The sequence below is a fragment of the Lepidothrix coronata genome, unplaced genomic scaffold, assembly GCF_001604755.1.
Source record: "Lepidothrix coronata isolate B3197 unplaced genomic scaffold, Lepidothrix_coronata-1.0 Scaffold169, whole genome shotgun sequence".
Lineage (NCBI taxonomy): Eukaryota > Metazoa > Chordata > Aves > Passeriformes > Pipridae > Lepidothrix > Lepidothrix coronata.
In genome coordinates this window covers 783,105-805,623 of record NW_016690349.1, presented here as the reverse complement: position 1 = coordinate 805,623, position 22,519 = coordinate 783,105, and the positions used below count along the sequence as shown (strand labels likewise).

General features: G+C 36.1%; 1 protein-coding gene across 4 annotated transcripts in view; it reads left to right on the top strand.

Annotated features, from left to right (window-relative positions):
• Positions 1-22,519, top strand: part of PAPOLA (poly(A) polymerase alpha) — a 44,723-nt gene that overhangs the window by 658 nt on the left and 21,546 nt on the right. For all 4 annotated transcript variants that reach the window (XM_017829804.1, XM_017829802.1, XM_017829801.1 and 1 more), the window contains exons 2-12: positions 8,253-8,423; positions 9,022-9,088; positions 10,396-10,477; positions 10,943-11,052; positions 13,095-13,148; positions 16,528-16,639; positions 17,885-17,974; positions 18,069-18,207; positions 19,674-19,746; positions 21,200-21,320; positions 22,252-22,336. In XM_017829804.1, the coding sequence (XP_017685293.1) occupies positions 8,253-8,423; positions 9,022-9,088; positions 10,396-10,477; positions 10,943-11,052; positions 13,095-13,148; positions 16,528-16,639; positions 17,885-17,974; positions 18,069-18,207; positions 19,674-19,746; positions 21,200-21,320; positions 22,252-22,336 (1,104 nt within the window). The remainder of the gene's footprint in view (positions 1-8,252; positions 8,424-9,021; positions 9,089-10,395; positions 10,478-10,942; positions 11,053-13,094; positions 13,149-16,527; positions 16,640-17,884; positions 17,975-18,068; positions 18,208-19,673; positions 19,747-21,199; positions 21,321-22,251; positions 22,337-22,519) is intronic.

The window sequence follows — 22,519 nt, the reverse complement described above, 5'->3', positions numbered from 1 at the left end:
GGGGCGAGACCGCGTGTTCGTCCCTTCCTCGCCCTGCCTGCCGGGGGTGAAGCGCTTTTTCTCCTGAGAGCCCTGGCGAAGCCTCTTCCCCCGCGGCCGCGCGGGCGGTTTTTCCCCGCTCCGGGGGGCAGCAGAGCCCGAGCCGCGGGTTCCAGCGGGCGCCCCGAGCGCATCCCGCTGCCCTTGGAACCCCCCGCTCCCGGCGGGGCCGGGCAGCGCCCCCGGCCGGCAGCGCGGGCAGTGGGGCCGTGTGTCCCCCCCCAATCCCTGCCGGGAACCCGGGGGCTCGTGCTTTCGACCTGCCGTGCCGTGACCCTGCCCGCAGTCAGGAACGACCAAGTGTGGCATTATTCATTCCAGTTTGTTCGCAGATTTCTATCAATCCCACACCCTGCGTTTTTTTTTCCTCTTCCTTTCTTTTTTTTCTTTTTTTAGCTTGCTGGCGTTTTGTCGACTTCTGTTTGAGACGACAAAACTTTCAGCTCCTCACTTCTCTAGTTCATAACCTTATTATTTTATTACTCCATAAAAATCGAGGGAATCAGTGATGTGTAGGTGGACAAGTGACTTTTAAGAAAAAAGCATGTTTATATGCTAGGTTCAGTTGGTCTGTTTGTTTTTTATTGAAGGAAAAAAAGGGATTATTCACTATTTTTTTCACTGTTATTACTTGGGTTTATTCACTGTTGTTTTAAATATGTAAACTTTAGGTGAAGGATAGCCATGCTTGCCTGTTGTGGTTGTTTAATTCAGTCTGCAATATTGCAAAGTTAGTCATGGGGTGGATAACACAGTAGAAACTTACCCGAAAGAGTTTGTGGCAGGGAAAACACGATGGATGAATCCAGGAAGGCAAATGATTATGCCAAATGGGTTCTAATACTTGTATAATGAAGCTGCAACGTCCTCATACCTATCAGTTTTGCACATGTTCATTATAGCAATGAAAACTTACCAGAAATCAGCTTTGAAGTTGGCTAGGCTTTTCAGCCTCAGGAAAACGGGAGGGTGTTTATTCTGCTTGCTTTCATTCTTATTTTGTTGTGACTACATAAATTCCGAATGCTTAGTAACAACATTTAAAAGCTTGGCCTACTTGTATGAATTCTAGTAATAGCGATCTTCAACTTTGAAAAGTTTAGACTGACTTGATAATTTTTCCTGATGTAGGTGTTTATGATACTTTAACTAGAAACTCTTAAATAACATTACATAGTTATATTTGCACCAATATATTGCTATTTTCAGTATCAACGTCATTTGTCAACTTAACTAGTACAGGAGGGTTATTGTAGTTAGCAGAAGTGAAGCTTTCTCAGTTTATGCATTTGTTCAGTCATTTGTATGTTTGAAATTATTGACTTTGTATCGGTCAGTCAGGACTTCAAAGCGAGCATTTTAATGCCAATACATTGAAAGGCTAGTAATGTTGATTCTTCAGTTTATGAAGTGATACCACTGACTTAAGTTTAGAGGGGGAAAAAAAAGGCATCTTAGGAAGTTCCTTTTCTGTATAAGTCTTTCCGGTTGATGCTTTCATGCTTTTGGATGATAATCTTTTTGAGTGAGTGTGGAACAACCCCGTGTTACGGCCCAACTTTCAAGATGACCAAATATCCCCACCCCACCTTTTTTGGTTGTGTTTTTTTTTGGCTGACCTTTAAAATACGTCCTTTAAACTTCATTTTCAGAGGTGGTGTTTGCAATTGACAGGCCTAGACAGAACCGATTTCCCATACAACCAGAGATTGTTCTTATTCTTGACTTGAAAGTCCAGAGTTCCCCAAGGTTACAGCAGTGTTGATACCTCGTGTGTATGTGTGCTTATTAGCAGTGTGGTACAAAGCTATAAAACCAAATTCTTTATGTACCTGGCACATCAGTAGTAAGAGAGCAAACTGGGGTTCTGCTCATGCTGATAGCGGGCATTTGCAGAAGCCTTTTAATGTTTAAAAAAATACTAAATTTGTCCTAGAAACTTATGTGACTTTTTGTTACAATTGTCATGTGTGAAGAAGTAGCAGCTGCATAAGCAAAAAGTCTTTAACTTTCAGTTGTTAAAAATAGCTGTTTAGAAACAAAAGGACTGCTTCCACTGTCATAAAGATACATTTTAGTCAACAGTTAGGTACTGAATATTCCTGTGCGTTATCTGAAACGTAAGATTCTAGGCAAAAATGAAGCTCACTGAGCTGTTCATATGTTTTGGTCGGGTCTGGGGTTTATGCAGAAAGATTACTGACTCAGTGGAGCTGCAGCTACATTTGTATGAATGATGATGTAGTCTTCTTATGTAACCTGGGCCTTTCTGACCCTCCAAATAGAGAAAAAGCCCCACGAATCTGTGTCTTGGTAAGCTACTGAACTTCTGTGTCTGCTGAAATCATTGCAAAACACTTTTGTTCTGTTTTTTTCTGTAACCAGAAGTGGCAAACTGCATTGAGTCATGTATCTGAACATTTAAAAGTGCTGTAAGCACTCTAAGTTTTAAGTATTTTTAGTATTGGTAACTTCTGTATTAGAGTTTTGGAATCTCATCAGTAATTATTTCTTCTAGACTTTATTGTAGACAGTCGACCTTATTTTCACTTCTGAAGTAAGACTCTTTGTATTTTCTTTCATTGAACTTTGCTTTAGACATATACAAAGTCATTTTCTCGACTTCTAATTAGTGACTGTCAACTTGCATGCCAGAAGTACAGCACTATATTTACAATGGTTTGTACTGGTTGGGAGTGGATAGTGTGTTTCTGAACAGAGAGCTCAGATTTTCATGGGCTGTTAGGAAAGGAATTAAATTGTTGTTAATATTGCAAAACATAGGACTAACTTTGGAAGAATAGTTGCCTTAATTTAAAGTGATAGGTTTCTTAATAGAGAAGCAATTAATATAAAAATTATACTGAGGATTAATTTGTTAAATGCAGAACAGAAGAACTAGGTGGCAAGGATGTGTGGTTTTGCAATAGCTTTCAGTCTTCTAAAAAAAGACTGAGTTTATACCTGTTAATATAGAGGTTCTGCACAGAACTTGGGACCCCAGTTATTTTGGGCAGAGCAGATTTCACCACTGAGACAAATGAATCTCTTACGGTGAAACGCTTTGTGGTATTCCTAGATCTTGGTTTTATACTTCTTGTTATCGATTTCTTAAGCTGCTACCTTTTGAGTTTTTTGTCTCTAGAATAGGAAGAAAAATAATTTTGATTCAAGTGCTGCCTGTACAGTTCAGTAGCACTTTGTTTTCTTTAAACTTGAGAAACTTCTCTTGAAATTGGCATTCGTAAGAATGTTGTGGTTCGGTTTGTGTTTAGACATGCTGCCTTCACTATTCTCTGCAAACAGAAGAGTCAGGGAGCTCAGGAGAGAGTCCAAGGTTAGCAGAATGTGTATTTCATACTGACGGTTGAAAACTTAATTCATGGTCTAAATGTTCCAGTGACCTTCTGATAGATATTAAAACTTTAATTCGGGAGGGACAGCTGGATTGCCTTAACCACTTAAAACATATATTCCCCAGTACCTGATTTGTACAGACTTTGCTAAGGTTTCCTGCATAGATTTTTGGAACTCTGGGTAGAGTGATGGTGCTAGCATTAAACTAGAAATTTCAGTCTGAAATTGCCACTCAGTCGTTGTTGGAGGAAACTTTAAAAGAAGCAAACAAAACCTTCAACAGACTTTATCTGAAATTGGACACAGTGGAGCTTGAGCTCTGTGAATTTAGCTCCAGCTGATTAACCAGATGGTGTGATGACCAGTATTGCTTCGGGAATCTGACTTTGGTCTCTTACATCAGTGAATAAGAAGGAATAAATTTTACTGAGGTAATCAGTAGAGGCAAATAAAGAAGTGAGGATAGTCACTGAGATTCCTTAAGTTGTGTATTTTGTTTTAGTATCTGAACAAGTTTGAAAATTCAGTGGGATTTAAACTGTTACAATTTGTTCAGTATTATGCCATGTGTTTTTAAGATTTCTGTTGTTTGTGTTGTCTTTTATTTTTGGGAAGTATCCCAAATTTCAGGAGCATGACGTTTAGATAGCATGGTGGTGATTGCAACTGTATTTTACTTGTGATAAGAAATGTAAAATCTTAAATAACACGATAAAAATGTTACCATTAGAACTGAGGTAGAATACTGGGAGTGAAGAGGAACAAGGGCTTAGAAAGACAGGAGTTGGGTTAAATACAAAGCATTCTTGACAAAGAATTTTGTGACAAGATTGTAGTTTCTTCTGAGAATGGAGCAGGGTTCCAGTGTTGTAAAAGAAGGCAGTAGTACAGAACTTAGAATTTGTATCCAACTCTTAGCTATATATAGGACAGTGCTACATAGATATACCTGTATTTGCTCTAAGTCTATGTTCTGTTCCGTGTGTGTTCAGGGTATAACCTGATCTTTAGAAGATGCTTTGTAAACTCTCCCTCTACCTTAGAAAAATGTGCACTCACTTCCACTTAAAGGAATTTAAAGGTGTATGCTCTCGAAACTATAAACCTCTTACAAACTTCATTTGTGGGTTTTTTTCTTCCACTTTTTCATTCTTTTTAAAATGGGTTTTAGCAGTTTAGTATTGCCAGGGTCTGCTCTTTTTAATTTGGTAGTTATTGACAGCAATTTAAGAAGGTATGGCCTACCAAAACTTTGCGTTGTGAAGAAAGAGTTGTTCAGCTGTACTGCTGTCAGCTTAGCACAGACTAGAGCTTTGTGTCTGTTTGTGTTTTTATATGGGGGAAAAGTACAAGTGCATTTCTTAGAGATGAGATTAATTAATATTTGAAGTGAAATACGGGATCATAACACTTTAGAACTAATCCACTGTAACTGCTGCCCAAGTTACCGATGGTTTAAATTGTCAGTATATGTTCTTCAAAAATCCAGGTTAAACCAGAGCTACAACAATGTGGTTGACTGGAAACAAATAAACCAAAAAGCCCCAAACTGTGTCTTAATTTTCTTTGTGATCTTAAAGGAAAAGATTGGGGATTTTTGTTTTTTTGTTTGGGTTTTCTGTTGCTGTTTTACTTTGTTTTTTAGAAACAGAAACAAGCCCTAAACATGCTTTTTCAGGCTTTCAGTTGTGTGAGACCTTGATGTGTCTGCCAAATCTGCTTCTGCTGTTGTCAAGATTGAGTAGCTGGAATAGGATTTCCAGTTGCTGTTTGATACTTTGTTTTTCATTAATGCTTAACTTCAGTGACTAGCAGATGTGACACACCATCAAGGTATTGACCCCCCAACAAGGCCTTAATATCTGTAATCCTCTTGGACACAAGGTTAGCTCTGATACTTCCCTGTCTTTTCACCTTTCTTGATTTGAATAAATTCAGTAGTTTAAGCTCTTCTCTGGACATGTCACAGGTTAAAACCAGAATGTCCATAAGTCTTACCAAGAGGAAAGATATTGGAATGTGAGTGTGATCTTCATGGTTTTAGGAAAAAGTAGAAGATGAGTCTGGAAGTGTTGATTATTAGCATTTTCTGGCTAAAATGTAACATGTAAATACAGCATTAAAGTTGGAATAATGGGCACTTAGAAGTTTATTTCTCAGAGGTAATTTACTTTTACTTTAAAAAGCAGCTAGCAAATGTTTTACTTGAAGTTTCTTGATTTCGTGGGAGGTAGGGGGCAGGGAGAGGATAAACCTTTACTTTTTTGTTTATAGTAAGTTTCATGACTTGCTGTCTTTTTAATAAATAAGCATGGGTTACCTAGCACAGTTACTTTATTTAATCCTTAATTGACTTTAATGAACTCTTGCCATACCACTTTTTCTGTCATTTTCCAAAGGACTTTTTCTGATATCCTTTGGTGTGCTACAGAAACCTTAGACTAGACTTAACTTCAGCAGGTGTAAACAATTGAGCTTGAATTTAAGTGTTTTTATCTGGAAATAATCTATATTCTCTTCAGTATTAATATGTGTTAAAATGTAAGCTTCATCAGGCCCCCTGCAGCAGTGAAACCTTCTTGAAGGTAGCTGTGTGGAGAAGCGTTACATACTATCCCAGAGAAAATGTTCTTACTAACTCAAACACGGGTGAAACACTTGCTTTAGGAAGTTCCTGGGCTGTTGACAACAACTTTATTCCATTATTATAAAAGTAAATGTAAGAACTGTAGCTGTTTTTACGTTACAATTCCCACAGATGTATATCTGGTGATTGATTTAATTGGTTGTTTCAAGCTGTTGTTTAGTGAACAAAGTTTGTCTGTGCCCTTGGCCAGCTCTGGTGGTCCCGTAGGAGTTTAAGTCACGGCAGTGTGATGTTTTGCAAAGGCAGAGCTGCACCTTGCACTCCCAGGGATCTGTGTACACCAGATCAGGGAAGAGATCTGCAGTTTGGTTGGCTTTTATGTGCTGTAATTTTATAGGCAAGGTAAAAGATTATTTTTAAATTATTAGTTCTTGAATTGGTGAATTATGGCCCTTAGAAGCAGGTGGAAGACAGAGGCCATTGTCAGCGTTGCAGACTTCAGGAGTCAACTTCATAGAATCTGGTTTTGAGTGACACTGAGTCTTTTTTGAAATCTAGTAACAGGGTTTGCCAGACCGTGTTTTACCAGCCTTTGTAATGAAGTCTAATATCTGTTGAATTGGATGCAGTTTCTTGCTATGAATGTGTAAAAATTGCAGTCAGACCGTAAGGAAATTGTTACACAGATCTAAAATACTGATTGCTTTATATCAGTGCCTTAAAAACCTGTAAAAGTAAACTGAAAAATCTTAAAAGCAAATTTATTTTTTCATATTAGCAGTTGGCAAAAGGGGAGAAATTGTAGTTCAAATGTAACTGCTTGCTTTGTGGTATAAGTAAAAATATTCAAGATACCCAAAGGATGTTTATGTACTGAGACCTTTTGTTTTCAGACTGCTTTTTTTAGAGGCAGCTAAGTGGTTGAAGCTACTATTTGTGTTGACATTCCTAAAATTTTTTTAAGAGAAAAAAATGTTTTAGTGGCTTCCTTTGTCCTTAATTTGAATTACTGTTTTATATAATTAATCTGAACAGCTTTTTTAAAAAATGTTTTCATTGATACCTTAAGTTGTAAGGTCTGTATGATTTGTTCAGCTGCTATCAAAGTCTTCATTAGGTGATTAAAAGCTCATAGCTGAAGGAAGCAATATCAAATGATGTTCCCAGGCATTGCCTCACTCCCCATGATTACTTTTTTTTCTTTAATGTACACTTTTTAAGCATATTTTTCCTCATGTGTTGTGGTTTTTTTGCTAATGAGCAAAGAGGCAGATGTGCTAGAACTTGCTTTGTGAGAAACTTGCATTGTGACTGAATTTTTGATTGCAAACAAACTATAGTACTTAGATTCATTTTAGAGTGGATTTAACTTATGGCAATGTTTTGTTGATTCCCAGAAATTTTAAGTTTAGGTGGGTTTTTTTAAATACTTAGTCTTTATGGAAATGTGGAATGAAATCCTGAGGAGATGATGGTGACAAGTTGTCAAAGTAAAAGTGAAGTTGTACTGTAGTTTTTCCACATGTAATACATAGTTAGCCTGATAAAGATATTTCTCATTATGTATGAAAGAAATCTTATATAATACTTGTAAACACAAAGGACTGATATTACAGCAAAATGCAGAGGAATGTTATGCCTCCCAAGAGTGGGACTTCCACTTACTCTGTCAGCTTGATTTTTTGACATGAAGGGTTCTCTTTTGCTTCAGACTTAATGAAAATTGAAGAAGCCTAAACTGATGATAAAGCTTTTGCCCAAGTAGAATGAAAAAAAAAAATCCAGGGAAGAAAATGTTAATGCATAATGTGAATTAAAAAATAGCCTTTGCCCAGCCCTCCATGAAGCAAGGCTGTATGTAATATTGCCAAGATAGGTTGAGCTGACTTTGTCCAACTGACCAAGTTAGGGTAGCCAGCAGAGAAGTCAGCTTAAGACCAATGTATGATGCTGATGGGCTCAAAATATACTAAACCCTCCTTACTGAGGTGAATGTTTTGAGAGTGTGAAGTCAGCCGATGTAAAAGAAAATGACTCATAGCAACTTGTAACCCTGCAATCAGTATTAATAGTTGGAGAAAGGTAATTCTGTTGGTGTCCTTAATAGCACAGATTTAACACAGATTGATGTAGGATGTGAATGTTAACACTAGGCTTAACTTTTTATTTTTGTAGTATCTATCTTTTGTCTGTTACTCTGATGAGAAAAAGTAAATTAATTTTTTTTTGTTTGTTTCTGTCAGTAACTTTATTTAATTGCCTTTATTAGTCCCGTTACAAGCCAGGGATCACAAACTCAGCAACTACAGAAGCATTATGGCATTACCTCACCTATCAGTTTAGCTGCCCCCAAGGAGTTTGACTGCATGCTTACCCAGAAATTAATTGAAACCCTAAAACCTTATGGTGTATTTGAAGAGGAAGAAGAGCTGCAACGCAGGTGAGTAAACACTCTTAACAATGTTTTTTCCCTATCTTGAGGTACATGTGGTTGAGTGCTGAACCCCAAGTGTGTTTGGGTTCTTTCAAATGCTTTCTTGAAAGCCTAGTGGAATTGTAAGCTCTTTTTCTCACCTTAAGAGGAATACCTCAAAACACAGAAGAGAATTAAATTGAGTGTTAAATTTTAGAGGCTGGCTTGCATGTTTCCCCCATCATCGCTGTTTTGTGGACCTTACTAAGTGTTCTAGAGTGTTTTTTTTCTTGCAGTACTGCTTCTCACTGTTCTTTTAGATGTATGTGTTATATGAATTAAAGTTTTATTTTGAAAATGAGTAGAATTCATATATCTAAAATGTGTGTATGCCTTGCATGCTTGCATTTTTTTTTGAGCTTAAATCACTTGAATATTTTTAGGGAGGGGGAATATAATGGGAATGTTCTAAAAGGGGTTTCGTTTCTACATATATATAAAAAGATCTGTAATTAGATCGGCAGTGTTATTGTAGTTGACTTACTGTGTAATGATGATGAAAGTCTTAAAATACTACTAGTTTCATCTAAGTTCATGACCTGTGATTCTGCTATTTTATCAATAGGATTCTGATTTTGGGAAAGTTAAATAACTTGGTAAAAGAATGGATACGGGAAATCAGTGAAAGCAAGGTATGGATGTATTTTACATGGGATTGCTTGTATTGTGATTCTATGACTGCTCTAGGAAGATAATTCTAAAATATGTTCCTAGTCTAAATGGGGTGAACCTTAGATTTGGGGTTGAAAACAAATACCATCTTTGTGTAGATTCTTTTGTTACCAGGCAGCATCATCCCTTAAAAGTAGAACCTTGTCAAAGGAAGAAACTGATAGATGTAACTTGACTTTCTGTCAAAATTCATGCATATAGTACTGTATTAAGTATATGCTTAAATTGTTTGACTTTGTGAGACAGTACTAGATCTTAAAATGTACTTCTTGCATCTTTATGGTCTGTGGTCGTTTTCTTTAATGTGAATCCTGTAATGTTACTTTTGTAGACTGATAATGCTGTTAGTGTTTTTGCCAGGTTATAGTAACCTCTGCCCCCCCCCCATTTTTTTTTAAATGATTATAGGCTTGCAAAAAAGTATCTTTTTTTTTAGGAATAAAAGCCTAAATTTTAAAGCAATTTTGCTCTGAGTATACTTGAGATTTTATTTATCCTGTACACTTCTGAACAAGATTACAGGCAGGAACAGCCCTGCTATATTAGTCTTGATCCTTGAAAACAAAACAGTGACTTACTTCATGCCTGGTGTAAAACTGGAAGTTACTTAAATTAATATACATTGCAAAATACAGTTTTCGATTTATTTTATTTTCCGCTGTGTAGCCATTCATGTAGGGTCTCAGGTTGAAGTATTGTATCCTGTTATGAAAGGATAACTTCTTTGCCCACAGTACTGTGGATTCAACAAGTTTTATAGATTATACAAATCTAGCAACTTTAATAGATGTACCTGAACAATTTGAACATAAAATAAATATCTCTCCCAAACACAAATTTTTATTTAAAGACTATTCTATAGTATGGGTGTCTCTGGAAGTAACTTAATAAACACCGATATTGTACATAGTATTTTTGTGTTGCTCTGAATTGGAATCCATCATCAATTTCTGAGTCAATTTAAAATGCCTGAGTGAAGCAAAATGTGTTTGACCTCTGTAATGTTATAAAGCTATTGCACCTCAAGTGTAGAATTAGTAGAACAATTACGAGGTTTAAGGCAGTAATATGTAATGTAGTTGAGATGCTACAAGTAGTTCCCAAGTGGCAAACGTACCTCAGTCCTTTCTGTAAATACTGAGGTTATTATTTCAGTGATTAAACAGCATAAATTTTGTGGAATATTTTTCCTCTTGTTTTAAAATAAATTATGTGTGTTGTTACAACTTGTTAAAGTAAAATAACCAATTTTATTTGCTTTGTTTAGAATCTTCCACAATCTGTAATAGAAAACGTTGGAGGAAAAATTTTTACATTTGGATCCTATAGATTAGGGGTTCATACAAAAGGTAACATTTACTTTTATGATAAAACTCTGTGTGTTTGAGCTAATGACTGATCTTGCTGTCTTTTGAGGTGGCGTTATTTCTTCATTTTTTTGGTCAACCACATGGTCTTCATTATAAATAAAAGAAATATATTCCTATATTATATTTTTATCATGGATTGAGAAACAGACAAAAAATTTGGAAATTATTTAAAAATAGAGGAAGTTGTATACTTAGATTCTTAAGTTTTGTTCTTTGAAAATTACTACAAATGTTCCGCAATTGAAAGGAGTGTATGTATGTGTTCAGTATGTTTAATGGCCGCAAACTTTTTTCATTTGACTTAGCATTTCCAAAGAAAAAACATTCCACATGATAAGAAAGGAAATACTCTTGTTTAATTTAAAGAAAAAATACTTGTCTATTGGTGGCATTCCATGCATGTGAAGTGTTGAGTAATTTACTTCTGCTAATTAACAATTTCAGGTGCTGATATTGATGCCCTGTGTGTTGCACCAAGACATGTTGAAAGAAGTGATTTTTTCACATCATTTTATGAAAAACTAAAACAACAAGAAGAAGTGAAAGATCTGAGGGTATGTGAAATGTCTGGTACAGCTCCCTCACCTGAGGACTCGGAAAAGTCAACAGTGGTGCATTAAATAAGTAACTATAACTTTAGTATTAAGGCTTGCAGTGGATTTTTACTTCACCTGCAGCAAAGCCTATCACCAGAGTTGAAATAGAGATTCTTCCAAATTTTCTCTGCTACCACTTAATAGTGACACTCATTTAAAAATCTGGATGGCAGAACCATTTCCTAGTATGTGTGTTGGTATGGCAAAATTTCTGGTTACTCTCTAGCAGCAGGCACGTACCAATGTAAATGTTAGACTGAAAAGGATCAGGACCAAACTTGTGTGTGTTTAATGAAGGTTTTGTGCTGCTTTCTTATAATTTCGTGCTCATATAACCAGTTACAATGGTTGATATTAACTAAACCTTTTATATTGGCTGTGCATTTGAAAAGGGAAGTTGTATTTTTAGTGTGTCTCATTATTAGATGCTTGTGCAAGATTTTTAGTGTGTAAAAATGAAGATTTCCTTTGCAGTAGTGGAAGACAGTAGTATACACAGTATTTTGTTTCTGTTATATCTAAATGACAAGCCTTGCTAGGCGAACTAGTGGGAGCTTTAATAGTCTCAGTATTGGCTCAGAGTAAATTTTTGGTGCTGCAATTCTTTTTTTATAGATGAAGATAGTTGCTGGCAAGTCTTTGTTTTTAGTCCTGCTCTCATAAAATAAATGGAACTGTGTCTGCAACATTCTTCCACTCTATGCATCCTGCAGTTGGTAACTCCCAGGGTAGTGCAAACATCTGCTGGTAATACTATATGCAGTGAAACAACTCTTTTGAATGCTTTATTCTCTGAACACTTCTAGTAATCTTTAAATCCTCATGCTTTAATTGAGAGGATTCAGATTTTCAAGATTTACATTCAACTTCGCTGTAAACTCTTAACTCCAGGTGATGTAGTTGATTTGGCAGCAAGGTATGTATGCTGTTCAGTGTAGCTCTGCAGTGATGCAAATAACTTTTAGGTTGGGGAGTCAACACTTTTAAATCATTCAGGCTAGTTCTAAGAAAGTTTTTACATTTCCATCTTTTGGGGAACATCGACTTTCTTAATGGTTGCTCTAGTGAGTGAGTGCGAGAGAATTGTGAACTTTGGTGTTTTGCTTAGGATTCATCCTGCCAACCAGTAATGTTAATGTAACCTTAAGTAAACATTGTCTCCTCCTCTTGTTAAGAACTGAAACACTATTGGAACAGTGTATACTAGTTCATAGTATTTTGAGGCTAGGCAGTATTCTTTGCTTTTACAAAACCAGTGTACTACAGATCTGCATTTAGTTTGGATGCTCAGCTCAGGAAAATGGTATTCAGAGCTGATGGCAGAGTAAACGTGAAGTCCTAGAGTTTCATCATGGGTACTGTTTGTAAAAGTACCTTATTATTTACCATGTTTAGAAAAGATGCTCAAGCTCTGGAGACTGGTGACTTGCAACTGGTTTAGGTGAATCACAGAATATTCTGAGTTGGGAGGGACCCACAAGGAGTCCAACTCTTCAGCAAATGGCCCATACAGGGATCCAACCCACGACCTTGGTGTTATTAGCACCATGCTCTACCATCTGAGCTAATCTCAAGTCAGACTCCATGGTTACACAGTTGTTCTTCTCATTTCTCATAAAATACTGCCTGTAGAAACAGAAATAAGAGGCCTTTTAGACTAAGAATCCCCATAGCTTGGCCTTGGAATACTTAAGAGATACTTGTGAGGAGTAAAAGATGCTTCATCATGTCCTGTATGTAGGGGGAAAGAGGGTTGGACCCTGGGGTAACATCAGCAGAGCTGGTTGGTACAAGTTTGGATTATAATGAACATTTTTACAGCTGCAGCACGTAGTAGGTTAGTGCTTACTGCATAAATCCTCAAAAGTGGAGAAAGACATTGATAACAAAAATCAAGCTGAAAGCAGAAGTAGCATTTTGTTATAATTGTTTAGACCTGGTAGCTATTGTTTGTAAATGTTCTCTATACTTAAAATAAAATATAACTTTTTTTCCCCCAGGCTGTTGAAGAAGCTTTTGTCCCAGTTATTAAACTTTGTTTTGATGGAATAGAGGTAAAGATCATATTTTAATTTGTTTTGGTAGAACATGGTTAAAACAACGTTTAAGATCTTTATAACTCATTTATTAATATAAGTGCTGTTTAAGTGACTCTTAAGTTCATACCCAAGTCCTTGACATCAGTCCTCAGTTGTGTGGAGATTTAAGACTGGAAGAATTTTTTCTTGATGGACTTAAAGCTGTATGCAGAATATCTCCTTGTTCTTTTTTTGGCACTGCTACCCACTTGTACTGACTAGTTTACTGACCTGTAGAGTACCAGTATTGGCATTATTTAGAGGTAACATTGAATAGAAATTATATTCGTAGTGTGACCTTAATAATTTTTTGACTGCTAATGGTTAACTGTCCAAGCATGACAGATATGTTTCAGTATCTTACATTATAGGAAGTTGTGGTCTTTAATTAGTTCTCAAAAATGTACTACTGAAGGCAAGCTGGGTATCCCCTTTGTCCTGATCTCTTCACGTGTCTGTAAACACATGACCAAAACAATGGTTTTGGTACCTGTAAGCCTGATTGATCATCTGTCATGGAGCGCTGAACTTGCTTAACTTGATTTTTTTTTTTCTAAGAAAACAGGAATAATGTTCTGGTAATGGTTCTCAGACTTATATAGTCAATATGTCATCTTTTTTGGGGACAAGACAAAAACACATGGACTATTTATATAGTTCATCAGACTTGTAGTTGGATTACATCAACTAGTAACTGGTGGGTGTAAGAGGGGTACTTTACAGTGGGGAAAGAATTCCCATGCTAATCTTCTGGCAAATGACATGAGATAGTATTGTATGCAAGATGAGACAGTTCCTTCTCTCCCACTCTGAGTTAAATTTCTGCCTTGCAGTTATAATGGTCATAGTTAGGGTACTGGCAATTTTTGTGTGTTGGGAAGATGAACCTTTGCCCTCATTAATCCTTTCATCAACATGTCTTTTCATCAACATTTGTGTTAGTTGACACTTAGGCAAAGAGATGTATTCTCCCAGTGAAAGCGATGTGCAGAGAAATGTGATACTGTGCAGTAACCTAGCCTGTGATTCTGCATCTGAGTCAACCGTTTTATTACTGTCCATCTACAGTTGGGTATTAGAAACATTTTTCTGGAGAATCTGTTTTCTATTTACATAGCTGATGTATTCATTCTAAATATTGAAACTTGTTGTAACTGTCCTGGTAAGTTTGGTTTTTTTTGTTGTATGCTTGGTTTTTTCCCCCTAGTTATTTGCATTCAAGCCAGTGTTGTGTCTCCTACTGAAAACACGAACTTCAAAGTACAAGCCTAAATAGGGGAAAAAAGGGACTGTTTACTCTAAAAGTAGTATCTTGTTCCAGTATAGTAATTTATGATGGGCTCTGATGGGCTTAGGCTTATGATTGAGACTAAACTCATGTTGCTGACAGTGCATGAGAGTTCTCTGGTCTTGAACGCTATCTTATGGCAAACACACTCTTTGTATATACAAGTGTTGGGCCATAATTTCTGATGATTGTGATGATCAGTTTTGTCAGTATCAAAAGATTTTAATTTAATTTTCCTTTTGCGAATCCGGACAAAACGTGTCAGGAATTAGAACTGAGGAAAAGGAGTTCAGTTTTGTGATGATCCTTTCAGTAAAGCTTCAGAAGTTTTTTACAATACCAGTTTTTACATATGGATTTTGTGTTCTTGCTTAAAATAAACAACGACCTTCTTGATTTTTTTGTTCCTCTTGTAGAATACTGATTGCCTCCTCCCGTCCCCCCAGTTACATAGGACAGACTATTAATATCTTTATTTGAAAAATCCTTTTATTGTTAATGAGCTTTGAATCTTCAGTGCTAGACCTTCTAGAGATCAGAGCAGAACTTGAAGCTGAAGTTAATTTTGAACTTGTTTTACATTGAAAAGTAGTACTTTTGACTTAAGTAGGAACTTCTGCTTGCAATGCAGGTTGTTGATAAGACCAGCTATAAAGGACTTCAAAATAAGAAATGCATTGAATACTTTAGATATTACTTTTCTGTGAAGTGCTTCATAGTTTATAACAGGCAGATGCAAAGTTTTAAGTACCTACAAAAAGGTCTTTAAGGTATCTTCAGCTTCATTTTATCTGAAATAATATAACTAAACCAGTTTTGTTCTTGATGCAATAGCACTGGATATTTCATTGTCTTGTAGGTCAAGTGATACCAGTTTATGTTTAAAAACCTCATCTGGTGAAGTGCCCTTGTTGTCTACCAGACAGGCTGCTGATATGTGCTTTGTATTATCATCAACTGACTGATAAAAAGGCAAATTGACTTCTCCCCTCTGTGCAGTGTCCTTGTGTATGGGGCAGTATAAAACTAGCTCAGTGCTGAAGAGTATTTCAGATGTTCTTGGCCTAGAAAAGCTGTTATGGTGTAAAGTATTTTAGAAGTAATAGAAAAGAAATTGTGCATAATTTGAAAATGTATACACTTGCTCAGCAGCTTGCTGAATTTTCAGACCTTTGTTTTCTGTAGTCAGAAATGTAGACTCCTCATAAATACTGGTCCTATACAGAGGCAGCTAGTTATGTGTGTGCTTTACAGGGCTAGATGGGAAAGGTCTTCTACTTCTGTAATTCAATGATAATTTTCATAGAATCATAGAACATGCTGAGTTGCAAGGGACCCACAAGGATCATCGAGTCCAGCTCCTGGCCCTGCACAGAACACCCCAAGAACCCCACCATGTGCCTGAGAATGTTGTCCAAATGCTTCTTGAACTCTGTCAGTGATCATTTCCCTGGGAGTGTCTGTTCCAGTGCCCAACCATCATCTGGGTGAAGAACCTTTTCCTGATATCCAGCTTAAATCTCTCATGACTCAGCTTCGTGCCATTTCCTTAGGTCCTGTCACTGGTCTCAAGAGTGAAGAGATCTGTACCCACCCCTCCACTTCCCCTCATGAGGATGTTGAAGTTTGCAGTGAGGTCTTCCCTCAGTCTTCTCTAGAATTCTTCTCTGGAATATTTGAGAATATTTAGGTTAAAACTAGGGTTATGTTTTCATGACTTACTCTGATGTGGTAGAATTTTATATTCTGGACCTAGAAGTGGTGCTTGTCCCCAAAGGATTTTTATTTACATAAAAACAGTCAATATAGTTTTTGTTTGTCCTGGTTCTATATAAATTTTAATGTGTATTTTATCCTCTTGACAAAGGAGCCAAAAGATAGATGAAGCATCTAAAAGTGTTTCTTTTAATGTCTGTGAAGGATGTTAGCATGTATTATTTAAAGGGATGCTTTGTACTGGGAAGACTGCTGTTTTTATTAGTAAACTTGATGAAAATGACTTGTAGAAGTAATTCTACAGAACGAAGAACAGTTTTCTAATGTCTTATCTCTTTTGGTTTTTTTAAGATTGATATTTTGTTTGCAAGATTAGCACTGCAAACTATTCCTGAAGACTTAGACCTACGAGACGACAGCCTACTTAAAAATTTAGACATTAGATGCATACGAAGTCTTAATGGTATGTATGTATGGTTTTGTGTATCAACTTCTTGTTTAATATTAAAATAAGTATCCTAAGTTCTTTGATACAATAGTTATGGACTTGACTGAAAATACAGCAGCTGCATATCTAGAATAAAATTGTAGACAGTTTTATGTATCTTTTTGGAGAGAAGGGTTGTTTCTTGTTGGCCAGACTGTTTATAAATTTTAAATTTTATTTGGTTATTAAATGGTTCTAGAAATTAATGGGAGTTGCAAGATTTCTGTATGGAGCACTACCTATTTCTGTAAATAACGATGTGTTTAGTTTTTAATTTGTATGTGTTTTATTGTGCATAAACATACATAAAATGTCTTCAGATTGGACATATCAAAATCCTTATCAGTTTGAATTCAGGTCTTTAGTAGCTTACTAATCTGTGTAACCTTAACTTCTCTACAGTACCATAGCTTAAAAAATGATAATTTATATACAGGATAGTAGGGGCTTCAGCTTGGATGCAGCTTGGTAGGAAAGAGGAGCATGTGAGATATCACTGATTTCTGTTATGAGCTAAAAACTTGATGATTTGAGATTATCGCACTGTTTTGTGAAGTTCGTATCTGTGCAGTCTCTAGAATTCATACTTGCCCCTTACTTGCTTTGAAAGGAACCCTTAGTCTTAAATAACACTATTTTCTTACAAACAGTTCTCTGCAACTACTTAGTAACAATGAAAAACTATTCCTGATTAGAAAAAAAAAAGTCAAGCAGTTAATATTATTGTCTGTAATGTGGTTCTTAAGTCTGAAAATATCCCATAGTAGCGATACAACTCGTATGTTTAAAAGCTGTTCTTTTTAGCCGGTTCTTATAAATTCAAAGCTTTGACCTATGACTAGCAGGTTTTCTGTAGGTTCATGAAGACTCATACCTTTTTTAATTTGCCTGTGCATTCTATGATAAACTGCATGTATTCACATAGCAGCAGAACTTGTTTGTTTCTTCAACAGCTTGTACAGTTCATTAATAACGGAAAATCAAGTAACAGTCCAAAACTAGTTACGCACACATGAATTGTCTACCTGAGTGCTGCTGGACAAATGAAGAAAAAGTCAAATGAAAATATGTCAAGTTTTCTAATTCAAAACAAAAGTGATCAGAATATGAGATGAGTTTCCAGCATGCTGCTCTAAAAAGTTTGATAGCGCTGGAGGTGAAGGAGGATAAGCAAGCAAAAACTTTGGAGGCAGCAATCATAATGGATTCTTTCTTTTGCAGGTTGCCGGGTAACCGATGAAATTCTGCATCTAGTACCAAACATTGACAACTTCAGGTTAACACTGAGAGCTATCAAACTGTGGGCAAAACGTAAGCAGTTTTATTCCAAAATTTGTGAAGTTTTCATTACCTCTTATTGATTACTGATATCTCTCTTTTTATCTCTTTCCTTCTCAATCCACAGGCCACAACATCTATTCCAATATACTAGGTTTCCTTGGCGGTGTTTCCTGGGCTATGCTAGTAGCAAGAACTTGCCAGCTTTATCCAAATGCAATAGCATCAACTCTTGTACATAAATTTTTCTTGGTATTTTCTAAATGGTATGTTTTTTTTTTTGTTTTGTTTTAATTTAGATTAAACTAAAATAAAATTGTTTGTAGACACTAAATTTTAGTCCTGTTTTTATGGTACTATTTTTAGCTGTTACCAGGTTAAGACCATAGTTAGAAGCATTGTTCTTGCCACCAAGGAAGGTGTTCACTTGAGATTTTCAATAAGTCATCCAACGTATCTTGTTCTTAAAGTACCCAAACCGAAACCACCCAGTTCCTAATTAAAATTTTCTCATGTATTTTTTATAACTCAACTTTAATCTTCAGGTAAAATACTTAATATAGTTCAAAATAATAGCAGACACCCCAAAATTTAAAATCTCTTAACATTTGGGTGCTGGGTTAATTGATAAAGGATGTATGCCAGTATCCGGTTTAGGCACATAGCTTAAATGCAGGTTAGCAGGAGCAGTGGCAAAAATGTAGTTTTTAATCTTGTTAGTGTGGAGTGGCGGGTGTTTCAGGATTACATACAGTTGCATACTCTCGAGCCAGTTACCTCAGACAGATCGTTTGAATAACTCTGATGGGAACATTCTAAATAAATTTAGAATGAATGGGACAAAAGTGAACTTCGCAGATTACAAATGAATACTGTTTTCCTTGAAAGACCATGTCTGGATACCTGTATTCTTCATGAGACACTGTGTTGTGTCCCAAGGTGTTATACCAAGGTGTTGCTTTACTTCAAGTATAGTGTTTTTTCTTCTTAATGTGAAGATATTTGCACACTTGCACTGTCTCGAATTCATAGGCTTTATAGCCTCCATGAGGTACGTAGTGTTAAGTAATATTTTTCCCACATTAAATAGTAGATGGTAATGGGTCTTTTTAATGTTTCTTGTACTTCTGTCCATTTTATACATGCATAACGTAGGAGCATTAATGTACAAATTCCAAGAGATTAACTGACTTGTACTCTTTATAGGAAGATAGCTTTATTCAGGGGGGTAAGACAACTTGAAGAACAGAATGGTTATTTTTAGTGTTTCGTTCAACATGGTTTCTTTTTGTGTTGGTTATAATTTTGTTTTAATACATATGGTTTGTAATGATGCTATGATGCTGTAAACGTGCTGGCTGTTTTTTCTGTAGTTTGCCCATGAAACAGCTAGCTTGAAGGTGGACCCAATGTCAGTCTTCACAGAGGAATTTCTCTTTGATTGTTATATTTTAGGAAGAATTTAGAGGAGTTTAACTTAGTTACCGAAACCAGTAGTTATAAAAGACAGAAAATTCATTGTTCTGCTGCCCTGAAGAAGCTAATAGCTGCTGTATTGTAGTTCAACGATACAGCTTATTTAAACAACCGCTGTTAGACCAGCCTGGTCTTGAGGAAATGGTGGTTTATAATGAGAGCAGAGTTAAGAAGGATCGCATTCAAAAGTATTGTTTGTTGAACATACATGGTTGTATCCAATAGTCTTATTCAGTGCTACAATCTTTTTGAACAGGGAATGGCCAAATCCAGTGCTATTGAAACAGCCAGAAGAATGCAATCTTAATTTGCCTGTATGGGACCCAAGGGTTAGTGTGTTATTTTTTCCCCTCTAAGTCACACTGTACAATAAATTTGGTTGCTTAAAGAATCCTAGGTGAACTTCATTTTGGGTTTATTAAACTTAATGTTGTGGTGTTATATCTTCGAAAGTAACCTCTAGTTCTCCTGAATATGGAACAAAGTTTACCCTAATTTTCTGAACTGAACGCTTGAAGCACACTTGCTGAATGTACTGTTTGCTCCCAACTCTCACAATAGGTGATCTTAATAAAAATTAAGCATAATTAGATATATACCTTAAATCAATGCATTTTTGAAAAATTGCTAATCTTAAAATGGTTTGCTTATGACTTTAAACTTGTTACTTTTGCAAGTATCTTGAATTCACTTTAGTGCAACAGTCACACCTGGATAGGTTTGGTTCCGTATAGTTGTAGCAATGTCTCTTTTCATCTTGGACCAAAGAAGATCATAACTTGAAGTCTTTTAGTTGCTTTGTATATTACTTATAATATTTGATCTCCATCTTTGTAGCACTTACACTAAAGACATTGGACATTAACGTCCTTCAGGCAGTCACTAAAACAGCTCGCAGCAGATGCACGGCTCACATTCTGAGGTTTCAGGAGGGCATAGCATGAGTGTGTTCAATGCTGTTTTGTCAATCACAGAATAGTTGGTGTTCAACTAATCTTTTTTTTGGTGACTAGTGTAAGCATCAGAGGTTGAGTTGTATGCCCCTTTGTACTTCAAATCTGTTTTTTGCTGGTTGACAAAAGTTCACATTTAAATTCCTGAGACAGTTGAAAACTTGTTCTTGAGTCTGTTATTCCTGAGATAGGGGGTTTGAGGTCAGTGTGTGGTGGGAACTGTGTTGTAGTAGCTAATGAAAGTGGGCTAAATTAATGGTGGGTTTATATACCTTCTACAAGTTTGCTAACCTAATTATATTTTTAATGTATTTTTTGTGTGTATGTTGTGTCCCTTTTTTTGTTACCCTGTGTGCCATTTAATAAAAGATACGTTAATGCAAGTGATGCTTCTGTCAGGTTGCCTAGAGCCTCTTTTCTTAAACTGGCTCTTAATTTTCAGTAATGTTGCAGAAATAAAGTATAAAACATCTTTTGCAAGGTCTGAAGACAGTCATTCTGCAGAAGGTGCTCATATGCTGATGAGGTATCCTTGGTTTCGTATGATCACAAGCTAATTTCTATTGAAGAGGGAAATTGTTCTGTTCAGGACTCAGAAATGCCTGCAACTTGATGTGCTGACAGGTTACTGCCCTCCCACATCACTGTTGGTTCAGAATAATGTCCTTTGTGAAAGCCATTATCCTGTTTTCTAAACTTTCTCTGAACTCTTGCTTTGCAAACTAAGGTCTCTTAGAACTTAAGACTTGGTTGTAGTGAAAGGAGAAATCCAAATTTGTTAACTGATATGTGTGCTTGAAGAAAACTGATTGGCTGTTGTTATACATAGGTAAACCCCAGTGATAGGTACCATCTTATGCCTATAATTACACCAGCATACCCACAGCAGAACTCCACGTACAATGTGTCCGTTTCCACACGGATGGTCATGGTTGAGGAATTTAAACAAGGTAAGTATTATCTTATGCTCTCTATATGTTTTCAGACAGATTTAAAATAGTTTCATTGTGGGTATGCTTTGTGAGGGGGGAGGTGGTTGGATGTTAAATAACTTATTGACATGAGACTATTTCGAGGGAGGTAGAGCTCGGCCTGTTAGGCTTAACAATGCTTAAAGTTGCAAATTTAGTAGACACTTGTGCAGATCTGTCCTTCATGCTTAGAAACTGAGGTAATTAAATAGAATGCCTTGTGCTCTGAAAATTAGAACTAATTGTACAATAACTTTATTTTACTGCTTTAGATTGTGTTGTGCCACATGGATGATAAGCGTAGTAGTTCCAGTTGATTCCTGTTTTTAGGCCTAATATGAGAAATTATACTTGCTCGAAGATGAGTCCTCTGGATTTATCCTAGTGATGTACTTGAATAATTATAGCAGATAAGAGAAGATGTTATCAAAGCAAGAAGTAGATTTGATGCAGGGAGCAACTGCCAGTAGTTCTCTCAGCCAGAGCAGTACCTTACTGTCTCACTGTTTCTTTGCCTTGTGCAATGCCTTGCACAAGGGGTGATTCAAATAATGTAAAGAAAACTGTATCTTTGTTCTTTAAACTAAGTAGTTACTGTGGCATATACAAAAGGTTAAATTGAGCTTTGTTACACTGCAGAACAAAAACATGTGAAATTATGAGTTTGAATTAAAATACATTTCTATACAGACCTTACTGAGGTTTTTTTAATCACATGATTTGTATAACTAATGACCACTTAAAGTATGACTGGACTGTAAACCTTGTTGATAAATTGCTGTGAATTTGAAGGGAGGAAATAATTTGTAGTAACCTTTGCTAAGTTAATAAACTGTCTTTGCTCTGGCTACTAAACTGTATTTTTTAAAATAAAGTTTAAATTTTTATTATTTTTTTTTTTATAATTTAGGTCTTGCTATCACAGATGAAATTTTGCTGAGTAAGGCAGAGTGGTCCAAACTTTTTGAAGCTCCAAACTTCTTTCAGAAGTACAAGTATGTATTTTATGGCATGGCAGAATATTTTAAGTTTATCAGTTGAAATACCTAATAATGCTCTGTAGCACAGGATCTTTAATATATACATATATTAGATGTCCAAAATGTGTTTTGTTAGGATTTTTCTATAAAGTAGGAGAGTGAATGTGCTACTGTCCTTTCTCTCAGAAAGTGAATAAT